This window comes from Punica granatum, chromosome 6 (assembly GCF_007655135.1).
Source record: "Punica granatum isolate Tunisia-2019 chromosome 6, ASM765513v2, whole genome shotgun sequence".
NCBI classification, from domain to species: Eukaryota; Viridiplantae; Streptophyta; class Magnoliopsida; order Myrtales; family Lythraceae; genus Punica; species Punica granatum.
Window position 1 is genome coordinate 19811970 of NC_045132.1, and position 13178 is coordinate 19825147.

The 13178-nt window shown below is 37.6% G+C and overlaps 1 protein-coding gene across 2 annotated transcripts; it reads left to right on the forward strand.

Annotated features, from left to right (window-relative positions):
• Positions 1–1091: 1091 nt before the first annotated feature.
• On the forward strand, positions 1092–8949 carry LOC116210836 (zinc finger protein BRUTUS-like). Of its 2 annotated transcripts, XM_031544923.1 has the most exons (15): positions 1092–1647; positions 2060–2269; positions 2574–2768; positions 2849–3213; positions 3638–3863; positions 4020–4188; positions 4273–5481; positions 5595–5763; positions 5835–6053; positions 6132–6269; positions 6721–6955; positions 7037–7096; positions 7993–8064; positions 8158–8322; positions 8660–8949. In XM_031544923.1, the coding sequence occupies exons 1-14, from the start codon at positions 1333–1335 to the stop codon at positions 8299–8301; spliced, it is 3726 nt and encodes a 1241-aa protein (XP_031400783.1). In that variant the 5' UTR covers positions 1092–1332; the 3' UTR covers positions 8302–8322; positions 8660–8949. The 2 variants fall into 2 exon arrangements, with proteins under 2 accessions (XP_031400783.1, XP_031400784.1); XM_031544924.1 differs by lacking the exon at positions 2574–2768.
• The last annotated feature ends 4229 nt before the right edge of the window (positions 8950–13178 follow it).

Below are 13178 nucleotides of genomic sequence, written 5' to 3' on the forward strand. Positions count from 1 at the left end.
AGAACTAGAGGAAATTTGTGAAAAGAAGATTTTTGATTGTTTAATGGTGTTTTGCTGATTTTTTTTTCCGATCCTAAGAAAAGTTCATAAGTCTAATACATGAAAATGAAATAAAGTTAAATAAATGGGCAAATAAGTCTCACTGATAACGATCGATCCCAAGATTTCCTGGTTCTGGACTGCTGTCATGTGCCAATGCATTAAAACTTATTTCCCATCTTATTGAAAAATTTTAATTTTTCATCGTCATGCTTAAAATGATAAACTGAAAAAAAAAGAATAATCTTCTATGGATATATTTTTTGGGTGAATTCCATGGATATATTTTTCACATTATTAATTTGGACTAAGAGTTGGACTCGTGAAGTCATGACCATTAACGACTGCACTTGTCTACGAATTGAAATTTAAACATTTTAAAGGGATGATTCCCTACCATAATAAGAAATACGCATATATTTTAGCACAATATGTTAGCCAATATTATTATTATTATCCAAACAAAAAATGTTAGGTAATATTATAGGCGGACTTGACAATTAGCATCGCAAGATTGGCCTGTCTACCCGAGTAAATAAATACCACGTTACACATGGTGTTAAGTGTCGTAGTCGGTTTAATTAAATTATATTAACTAATTAATCACAAATAACAGAAAACGTGAACTGACCACTCCTCATGCGCCTGAATAATTGTAAGGTGGTGACTTGTCAGCAAATCATGTCCAACCGACGGCGTATTCAGTTTATTAATCTTTTTTCCCGGACAATAGCACAACTCGTGTCGGTCTACGGACTGATACTAAATTTTATCGATGTATCAAAATGGCTTGAGCACGAAAGGATTTTAGCACTCTGCACTACAGTAAACGAACGCCTACGTGAAGCGCGGATTACGTAGACATGATTTATCAACCGCAAAACATCTCGTGATTAACTATACACAATCTTTTGAGACAGAGGGCCCAAATCCCACCACGTGTGACAACTAATATAATGCGCCCATTCCCATTTTGATATTATTTTATTTATTATTTATTTATTTAGTTTTATTCTCTCAACCGCAATTTATTTAACGCCTTCTCGCCGGTATGTCCCGCCATGTCCATCCGGTCCTTTAGAGAGAGAGAGAGAGAGAAGCCGCAGAAAGTAGAGAGAGAGAGAGAGAGCTCACTGTACAGAAACAGGAAGCCATCGGAAAAGACCAGAGACACAGAGGGAGAGAGAGAAGCTCAGCACACGGATGTTGAAAACTTTGCTCTAAAGCCCTCTCACGGATTCCTCGCCGGACCCAACCTCCATCTGCCGCAATAATTGATCCCAGCCACCTCGAATGGCGACTCCGCTGACGGGGATTCAGCCAAGGGACGGGGCCGGAGGGGGCGGCGTCGCTGTGATGGCCGGCGGTCCAGCTCAGAACACAATCGCCGCCTCACCTTCAAAATCCTGCATCAGAACCTCGGCCCTCAAATCTCCTATCCTAATCTTCCTGTTCTTCCACAAGGCAATTCGGTCCGAGCTCGACCGCCTCCACCGGGCCGCCCTGGACCTCGCCACCAGCCGAGAGGGCGCCGATATCGAGCCTCTCCTGAAGAAATACCACTTCTTCCGCTCAATTTACAAGCACCATTGTAATGCCGAAGACGAGGTACTGTGCGGTTTCTTCTCGGCTGTCTTCGTAGAATTGAATCGATTTCGGTTAAGTAGGAAACTTGCTCCCAGTTTCATTGGTTATCCATTGTTGCAAGCTACAGGGTGACTGAAGCTGCAAATTTCTGGAATTCACGTTGTTCGAATTCGTTCCTCCAGGAATTATTGTCTCCTAGAGCGTCTATATGCAAATGGAGGCAACGTTTTTTTTTTTTGCTCAGTCGTAATTGCTTTCAAGTATAATGTGTACTGTTACTTCACAATTGCTTTTTTGCTGCAAAAGAAGATCGGTTTCGACCCTCAAATGATGTACTTTTGTAGTAGGTTCAGGCCATCTGGGGGCTTCTGTGATCCATTACTGATACTGGAAGATGATGAGTGGTCAATTTACCCTCTTGTGAATATTGTAGGTCATCTTTCCCGCTTTGGACATACGTGTGAAGAATGTTGCCCGGACTTATTCCCTTGAGCATGAGGGAGAAAGTCTTCTTTTTGATCAATTGTTCGAGCTCTTGCGCTCTAACACGCAACATGAGGAGAGTTATTGGAGAGAATTAGCTTCCCGCACAGGAGCCCTTCAAACATCAATTGATCAGCACATGTCCAAGGAGGAGGAGCAGGTGTTTATTTCTTTTCTCGTGGCAATGACTGCACTGCATATGCTTATTGTGCTTTCGAACTCCAGTCTTTTTTCATACAAAACGAATTGTGCACTAGGCCCATGTTTTTCTTTACCACCATCTTTTTTGTTTAAGTGCCGTCCTGTAGGATTTGCCTTTTAATAGTACTAATTATGCTGTGTTTAGTGGTCATAGGAAGATTGCATATTTCATTTGTAATTATCGATCTCGATTCCCATGATTGATACCTTGAACTGTTGACAGCCCTTCTAAGACCGATACTATTTTTTCCTCAATTTTACAGGTTTTTCCCTTGCTTATCGAGAAATTCTCTTTTGATGAACAAGCCTCGCTAGTATGGCAGTTTCTTTGTAGTATTCCTGTAAATATGATGGCTGAGTTTCTTCCATGGCTTTCTTCCTCTGTATCCTCTGAAGAACATCGGGATATGCGTGATTGTCTATGTAAGATAATCCCTAAAGAAAAGCTCTTGCAGGCGGTAAGGAATATAGCTTGGAACCTTAGATGCAGATATGCATTTTATACAAGACAGCTAACATTTAAATGTCTCCAATGAAGGTTGTTTCTGCTTGGCTGGATGGGCTAAAAGTACATGGTTCATGTGGAAGCTGCGGTAATAATAGTTGTGATGCCCGCTGTGGTCAAGGTTCTGGATGTAACAAGGTTTTAACTGAGAATGGACACTGTGCGTGTGAACCTTCAAGGCCCCTCAAGAGGAAGTATGCAGAACTGAGTGGAGATCTCACTAATTCATGCATGACTCATCCTATCGATGAAATACTGATGTGGCATAATGCTATCAAGAGAGAGTTGAATGATATAGCTGAGGCAGCTAGGACAATACAGCTTTCTGGAGATTTTTCTGATCTATCTGAATTCAACCATAGGTTGCAATTTATTGCTGAAATTTGTGTATTTCACAGGTATGAAATGGTTTGCATGTTATCTCTCAAATTTTTATATGACGAATTTAAGTTCCTTTTCTACTTTGGCCTGGGAATTTATATTCTACTATATCAGTTGGTTATGGGTACATAATCTGCATGCTGTAGTTTGTGCCAACAAAGTCAAGGCTTGCGGACATGTGTTTTGTCTCATTATTTACTTGTTCTTTGAAATGGAGAAGGCTTTATGAGTTTTTACTTTGATTTGCTTTCTCTGTTGTGAGTTTTGAAAACATACTATGTATCTCAAATTTTACTGCAAATGAGGACATCAATTAATGGACATAGTGTCTGAGAAGTTCTTTTATTCTTTTTCTGGCGACTATTGCCAAATGTTCAGTCTTTGTTATATTGTATCACCCATATCTCATCACGAAATGGTCCCTTTCCTTTCTCGATGCAGTATTGCGGAGGACAAAGTCATCTTCCCTGCTTTAGATGCAGAACTCTCTTTTGTGCAGGAGCACGAGGAGGAAGAAAATCAGTTTGATAAGCTTCGCTGTTTAATAGAAAATATTCAAAGTACTGGTGCCACTTCATCATCTACTGAATTTTACACAAAATTGTGCTTGCATGCTGACACAATAATGAATTCTATCAAGAAGCATTTCCAAAATGAAGAAGTTCAGGTTAGTAATTTCTGAAATATGCTTGGGCATTTCTTTTCTTATATGCGACATCCAGATTTCTCCAAGAGTTTTGGCTTTCCTTTTCAATACAGCAAGACAGAAATTTCAAGGTCATTTGCAACTACTAAAAGTATGTGTGAATCTGTCTATACTTAGGTATTACCTCTTGCTCGAAAGCATTTTAGCCAACAGAGACAGCGAGAGCTTTTGTATCAGAGCCTGTGCATTATGCCCTTGAAATTGATCGAATCTGTCTTGCCATGGTTCATTGCATCTTTGAGTGAAGTGGAGGCACGATCATTTCTTCTGAATATGCATATGGCAGGTTTTGTCTTGACACCTTATCTTCTCAGCCTGATCTAAATTTCCATTTCTGCCATCTTTCTAACTTGCAGACTAATTTATGCAGCTCCTGCAGCAGATTCTGCACTAGTCACTCTCTTTTCTGGTTGGGCATGCAAAGGCCATTCAAAGAGCATTTGCCTGTCCTCCTTTGTAGTAGATAGTTGCACTGCAAGCGGATTCACGGATTGTAATGCCGGAATGGAGCTACCATCACGTGACTGCACTTCCCGTGGTGCTAACCAAATTGGACAGAAAGGTGAAATTGATGAATCAAAACAGGCACTCAAACAAGGCAACACACTGTCTTTTGAAAACAGCAATCTTTGTTTCCTCGGAGGAACGGCACATACCCATAGAACAGCTTGTAATAATCGGTCTTGCTATGTACCTGAGTTAGGAGTTAATAGCAGTAAGCTTGGGGCAAGCTCTCTTACAGCTGTTAAATCTCTACGGTCCTTATCTTTCAGCCCCACAGCTCCTTCCTTAAACTCAAGTCTCTTTACCTGGGAAGCGGATATGAGCTCTGCTGACTCTGGTTCTGGATCTCGCCCTATAGATAACATATTCAAGTTTCATAAGGCCATCCGCAAGGATTTGGAGTATCTAGACGTTGAGTCTGGAAAACTTAGTGAGTGCAATGAGACATTCCTTAGGCAGTTCACTGGTAGATTTCGTCTGTTATGGGGTCTTTATAGAGCTCATAGCAATGCAGAGGATGATATAGTGTTTCCGGCGCTAGAATCCAAAGAGACTCTTCATAATGTTAGCCACTCATACACACTGGACCACAAACAGGAAGAAAAGCTCTTCGAAGATATTTCAAGTGCACTTTCAGAGCTTACTCAGCTTCATGAATTATTGGCTGATTCAGATCAGAGCGGCTCCATAGGTTTTGATGACAGTGAGACGAGGAAAAAGTATGATGAGCTTGCCACGAAGCTTCAGGGCATGTGCAAATCCATCAGAGTCACCCTTGATCAACATGTTTTCCGGGAAGAACTTGAGCTGTGGCCATTGTTTGACACACACTTTACGGTGGAGGAGCAGGACAAGTTGGTCGGCCAAATAATTGGTACCACAGGTGCTGAGGTTCTGCAGTCTATGTTACCTTGGGTTACTTCTGCTTTGACTCAAGAAGAGCAAAATAAAATGATGGATACTTGGAAGCAGGCAACTAAAAACACCATGTTCAGCGAATGGCTAGAAGAATGGTGGGAGGTGTCGGATGCTAGATCCTCACGAGCAGGTTCATCAGAAAGCTGCATGTCACTGGGTATGTTATTCTTCAGTAAATGGAAATTTTTGTTATTGATAATCATTATTATAAGCTGCTTGATTATCACCAAAACTTTCTTCTTAATATGTGTTAATGACACCCACTGTTAGGCTCTGATATCCGAGGAGGCTTAGACAGTGACCATACTTTCAAGCCTGGGTGGAAGGATATATTCCGCATGAATCAAAATGAACTCGAATCAGAGATAAGGAAAGTTTCTAGAGATTCATCTCTCGATCCAAGAAGAAAAGCATATCTTCTTCAGAATTTGATGACCAGGTTTGTTCCTATATATAATCTTTTATTAAGATCACACCATATTCTTTTTCTAATTTGCGTGGTTTTTCTAGTCGATGGATAGCTGCTCAGCAGAAGACAACTCAAGCAGCTGCTGAAAGCTTAAATGATGATGAATTTCTAGGTTGTGCCCCGTCATTTCGCGATGAAGAGAAACTGGTGTTTGGTTGTGAGCACTACAAGAGAAATTGCAAACTCCGCGCTGCCTGTTGTGGCAAGTTGTATACCTGTAGATTCTGTCATGATAATGTCAGTGATCATTCAATGGACAGGTAAAATTTTTGTAATACTATTTTACACCCGATGAAGTCATGTATTTAGTATGTAACGTTATATTGATATGCTTGCAGGAAAGCCACGGCTGAAATGATGTGCATGCGTTGCCTTAACATTCAGCCTGTGGGACCTACCTGTACCACACCTTCATGTGATGGACTTTCAATGGCAAAATACTACTGTAGTATCTGCAAATTCTTCGATGATGAAAGGTATAGAAGGCTTTCTAATCTCATATAGGCTCTGCTTTTTCTACTATACAGAAACTTTATATAGACAAATGACAAGTCCTGGAGTCCAGAAAATGCAGCAGTGCTCCCATTTAATGGACGATACTTCCAATTTTTTTTGAACTTCCATTTTATTTTTCTCAATGAAACACCCTTAAATGTTTTTTTTCCCCTCCCCTTAATTGGGATGTACTTAGAGGTGGAACTGGGGAAAGTGGGGATGTGGTGGTGCCATCACCCCACAATATTCAGAAAGATTTGGGTTCAATTCCCACCCTTCCCCTAATTACCGTGTGAAAGAAAGTAGTAATTCAATTTCGTACGTGTAACTGCTTCTGATTGACATAATATTTGAGCTTCGATGGAGATTTTGTAATGGGATTACAGTTCATTCTTATGTCTTCTTCTCAACTAATTTGTCTTCCCCCTTCAGGACTGTTTATCATTGTCCGTTCTGTAATCTATGCCGTGTTGGGAAGGGACTCGGAGTGGATTTTTTCCATTGCATGACGTGCAATTGCTGTCTAGGGAAGATGTTAGTGGAACACAAATGTCGTGAGAAAGGTTTAGAGACGAACTGTCCCATTTGCTGTGACTTTTTGTTCACATCAAGTGCAACAGTCAGAGCTCTCCCTTGTGGTCATTTTATGCATTCTGCTTGCTTCCAGGTTTTGTTCCCCTTCACTTCTCTTTAGTTATGCAGGCCATTTCGGCTTATTTCTGCTTAACATCCTTGTCAACTGTGTCAGGCTTATACTTGCAGCCACTACATCTGCCCAATTTGCAGCAAATCCTTGGGAGATATGGCGGTACGAAATTCTTATAATTTTCCCCGCACCGCCTTATTAAGAATGTTAATTAATCTTTTGCTAGGACGAGTTAACAATCTCTAGTTTATTTCATACTTAACAACTTGAAGCAGATCACTTTGTTGATATGTAGTGTAGTTATTTGGAGGCTATTGTGTCCTAATCCTTCTCAAAGTTCATAGTGACTGCATCCTGCCTTCGAGGGCCTGTTGCGAGATTTGGAACCAAATCTGGATTATAGCTGAAATGTCTCCTCTTAATTGTAGATTTTCTTTAGAAACAAGTTGGTAGAGGGCATAAACAATAAGCTTATAGGAAGAACCGCACATGGAAACTCTAAAATAAGAGAGAAGCAAATAACACTAGGACAATGAGCACTGGAGCTTCTGATTTCAAAGACATTATACATACTACAATATGTTACTGGTACTGGTTCCCTTTTCTGATTCCGATTCTTGGTCCCTAGGACACTGGACTGGGAGCAACTTGAAAAATTATTCCTGATTTTGAGAACTGAAACCTAACTAGTCTGGGATGGAACCATCCATGAGTTCATTAGTCATAGCAGTTCCAGTATAAGCCTGCACTTGTACACGACCATAAGTTATTAGAATTAGTTTTGGTTTCTAATATGCACAGACCATACAAGAGAAGAAGCTTCATTGCAACACGTGCACATTGATCCTTTTACTGGTATTTCCTTGAGTTATTCTTGGCTGAAGAGGTAGCTATTCCAGTATGATGCAACGTACAACAAACTGTGCCTCCAACATGCATATTCTCTTTTAAGTTGGGATTTGGTTTTTTCATTTTTGACTTTTCAGTGGTCTGAATGAGAGCATTAGGCAACTGCTTACATGTTCTCTTTATGTCCTTTTCTTGTTTCTACAATTCAGGTGTACTTCGGCATGCTTGACGCATTACTGGCATCAGAAGTGCTGCCCCAAGAATACAGAAATCGATGTCAGGTAATCTTAGTGGCATTCTTTCTTGCACATTGCCCCGAGTTTTCATAGGATCATCTATCTCAAGAGTTAAATGGGGTCTTTTGAAATCTGCAGGACATACTGTGTAACGACTGTGATAAGAAGGGGACCTCACCATTCCACTGGCTGTACCACAAGTGCGGTTATTGTGGATCCTATAACACTCGCGTAATTAAGGTCGATGCCGCAAACTCGAACTGCTCAACTTCAAATACCTGAGGTTATCTCTGCTTCTCAAAGGTGAGGTGTAGGTCTTGTACATACTTCTTTCGCAGTGTACACGTGACATTGTACTATTTTCCCCTGCCCCGAAAATGATTGGTCAATTTTTTAGCTTTCCATGTTCACGTATGAGTGCACTGTTGGGATCTAGTCCATGCTGCTCCAATCTATGGAGCTGGCTTCCCATACAGCCAAGAATTTTTTATTTGATTTACACGCATATGGATAAATGAGAATTGGAAACCAGTAATTTCTTGATCACGTCGTCCCAATTCTCTGTTGATATAGTCAGTAGCACTTTAGGAAACAACTTCTTTTACCGAATCCAATTGTCTTTACGACTGGTATTTTGCAGTTTGTCGAAGGATAATACCGACTCAATTAAGCCATAAATGCAGAAGGCCAAGCTTTGGCATTTTCGGGTGAATTACTCTGATTTTGGTAGTTGTTGACGCCATTGCTGAGAGCGTTGCAGTTAGGCAATTGGAGGATGGTACATCAGTTTTGTTTCAATCAGGGAATGCCAATATTACGATATCTAATACTGTTACATGGCAATTTATCGCGTGATTCGCGCTCAATTCGTTTACATATATTTATTGTAATCTAATTGGTGTTGTCTCTCGTGATAGAATTATCGAAAAATTAGTCTCATCTTCAGTGCCACCACAAGTCGACTGCTTGCTCCATCGTCACGGAATATTCAATAAACATATTTGAACAAACAAATGATTAACTAACATGAAAGAAGAGAAATATTCAATAAGACATATTTGAACAAACAAATGATTAATTAACATGAAAGGACCTCTTGTATCAATTATCATTGTTTTGTGTTCGGTGGGTGCGGAGTAGTTTAAAGAGGAAAAGCAGTCTCCGTATTATTTAATATCACCCGCTAATGTTCGAAAGGGTTATATAATTGAGCAGAGGAATCAAACCTACATAGGATGGTCCGAACGGCAGAGAGATGTTTAAGAAATTATTATTGTTGTTATAAAGGTTTCCACTGTTTAAGCCTAATTAGGACTCTCCATGATGAGAGATTTTGGAAGCTCTTGACAGAATCCAATGCAATGCTCAAAACATACCGCGTTATCTTCTTGTTTTTTTGGGGGGGGGGGGGAGGTGGTGAATGATTATATATATATTTTTTGGCTAGGCAGGATTAGCTTAGTAATGACTGCTTCTATAGAAATGATGTTTACTAAGATAATCTATTCTAATTTAATGGACGAACTTACTCGGATTTATAAATTAGAGCATTCAATTAATAGCCATACGCTAGAATTACTTATTCTGCGTGCTCATCGTCGTTTCCAAATCCCATATTTGAATCTCTCCGATCGCTGTTTGATGTGATTTGCAGGAGATGTCCCGATTCAAACATTATGCTACTTACGATTGGCTCTTTTTTTTAGGTGTTACTGAAACGGAATAGTTAACGGATGCTTGCAATATAGTACATATTCGTGTAAATCAATGATCCAAATCATCCTTACACCAATAAATAAATAGATAAAATACATAACCAAAACAATATATATATATATATATATATATAAAAGTCATCCTACGAGGTTTGCTATACGACGAAAAAATAAGCAAATGCTTTCAACACCACTACAATCCCTAAAAACCTAGAATAAATCTAATTGCAATTTTCTTAAATTTCTGTCAACAAATGAACCATATTCTTGTAACCTACGATATTAACTATATATGTATATATACACACACAAATGAGATACTGTATGCATGCGGATCACGCTCACTCCCTAGTCACAAAAGGCTAGAAAACGCATATATAATTTTGAGTTCCCCCTTCTCTGTTAATATATATATATGTATAATTTCCCCCTACTAATGATAGGATTACACCCAAATCAAGACTAAGCAAATGGGGGTGTTTGAAAGACTCTGTGTTGTCTGATGCGCTTTGTAATCAGATGGAGGAAACTCGAGATCCTTTATTCTTCAAATCTCCACTTGCTAAAGATCTATGGTCACGAATCCCTTTTTTTTTTTCTGTCAATTCAAAGGCAAGCCGAGGACTGGGCACATGAAGCAAGAAATTAGAAATTAATTATGCGGAACATTTTTCTTGGACTTTCTATATGTAACTGATTTGGATGGATCAAAATGTTAAAAGAATTTCTAGGGACAAGCTGAAAACCGAAGTTCTTGTTGTACAGATTGTATATTGATATGCTTCGATTGAGAGTTTTCTCGTTTCCTAAGATTAACTAGTTGCAAGATATAGCCATTACAGACTTGCAACTCAATTTAGGCTGATGTTGTAGTTTTGTCTTTTGAAGTTGGTGGAACAATTACAAATATTAAAAAAAAAAATTGTGCTACTAAACAACCGGTTAATTTTTAATATCAATGATGACTGGGTTTACGTGGAGACCGGAGAACACCATTGTGCTGGTAGGTTGTCTATTTTAAGACAAGTTCAGCTTTGAACAGCAAATTTGATGAAGTTGCATATCTAACAAGATACAAGAATAAGGTGTTGTACAATTTGTTTATGGCAGATATATATATACATCTCATGTATATTATCTATTAGGATGGATGACTACTGCTCGTGTTCTGTCTCAAACTGACGACTTGACCCGCTTTTATTTAAACCAAAAACATATGTCTTGACCCACATTGAGAGTTTATGAAAACCCAAATCTGTTTTTTATCTTCCTTTGGGCTTTCATTAATGCGACAAATATCACCCAGAATTTCAGGACTTTGTTTAGGTGGAAATGTCAGATATTAAAAATATATTGTAGGAAAATGCTTAAATATTGCCTTTCATCTTCAACTGTACAAAATAATGTATATTTTAGTAAAAAGAATGTATATTTAATAATTAATATTTCTAAGCTACCACTACTTTTGAGGGCACATAATTTTTTTTTTTGGAGAATCTGCTTTCGCATGATTACATTAACACTGGGGCCTTGCAGGTCTTTCAATGATTCAATCTCTAATTTGCACCAATGAAGTTTTACATATTGACATTTTAAGTACCTATAGATCCGTACCATATATAAAATTCTCACAGATTTATCTATTTATTTATTTATTTATCTAAGTGATAGTACTATAAATGATAGATCTTAAACTTCCGAAAAGTATCTCAAAGCGAACTTGCATTTATAGAATGAATTTTAATTGCTTTTGTCATAGAATGTCAACAAAAATTTTCATTAATTAGAAGTTATAAAAGATATAACCGTTATTAGAATATTACTGAAAACAGTTAGTTAAAATAACTTTAGAAACGGCAAAATCAAATCATCATGACCTATAAAAAAATCCCACACTATCATGGAAAAGAAATTAAATTAAAAGAAATCACCGCAATATGGAATGTAAAGACAAAACAATTATTATAACTCTAGCTTAATAAATATTGAGAGTGTTTCAATATCTTTTGGGGGCGTTGGTTCGAGTATATATTATTATATTTATATTTCATGGAATGTTAAATTGCTTGAAAAGTATATTTGGAAACTTCGGAATTTTGAAAATGTTATATTATGGTATTTAGTACTCGCAATGCATATCTTGGAAAGTACAGGGTAATATAATATTTTCGTGTTTGGTATGAAACTAGATTGACGGGAATTGATAAATATATGTAATTTTACAATAAATATCGTTATCACATAATGGTTTAAGTGAATAAGTTAAAAAATTAAAGTTACATTTAAAACAATTAACACATCACATTCTATTTTTTCAAAATCTTAATTTCAAATAAATGTATATGTTCTTTTATTAGATTGCAAGTGCATGTAAACAATAAGATAATAATATATCATAATTTTTTATTTGGAAATAACACAAATATTTATTTTTTGCTTTAGTTTATAATAACTATAGATGAAAAATAAATTTTACTTTTAGACAATACATTTAACGACTAAAATAAAAATATATATAAATATAAATAAAAATTTACCATATTATCCAAGGTCAATATGGTCAAGTAAATAAGAAAAAGGAGTTTCGTTTTGGGGGAAATTTTTTTTTTCCCAGAAAATACCATCTCTAGAGGGGGAAAATTTTCCCTCCAACAAAAGGGAAATCTTCATGCCTCAGAAACTTTAATCAAGAGATTTTCAGGCTCCACATTCCCTCCAAACACGTGGGGAAAATTTGTTTGTTGGAAGATAAGAATTCCACGAACAATCAGCAAACCAAGCCCTCCTTTGAAATATCCATTTTGGAAATACCCTTTGAATTTCCAAAAAAAAAAACTCATTGACTGCTTCCATTGAACTAATTAGATGCATGGCATTAAATGGGAGGTAGTTAGAAGTTCATAGTAGATCAATTTCTAAGTGGAAAGATTGATATCCATTTTGGATGAATCGCGATACACTCTTCAATTGCAGGATGTTAACTGAGACTAATAGAAACTTCATTTGAGGGAAAAATCAAGATTGAGACTCTCATGGAGAAATTGAAACTTGCTTGAAATGAAACACACCATCTAAATTAATTTCAAAGAGCATAGCCCTTTTTATATCCATGGTCTCGTTTATAATTAATCGAAAAATAATTTCACAGAGCATTTTTTTTTTTGCTGGATAATTTTATAGAGCATATGCGTTCAGACACAAGACTACATAAAGTCATAAACATAAAATTAGGTACTCAAATTCTAATTATGCACTCTTTAATTATCACAGTATAGGAACTACATATACGCACAACTACATCATCATGGAAGATTAGCCACTGCAACTAAAATGCATATAAAACCTTGAATACATTTGCGGGACAGGGAACTGATATCGACTAAAGAAGCAAAACAAAAACATCTTGTTAGTGACAGAGTTGTGGCAATTGTTTGGCGATTGCAC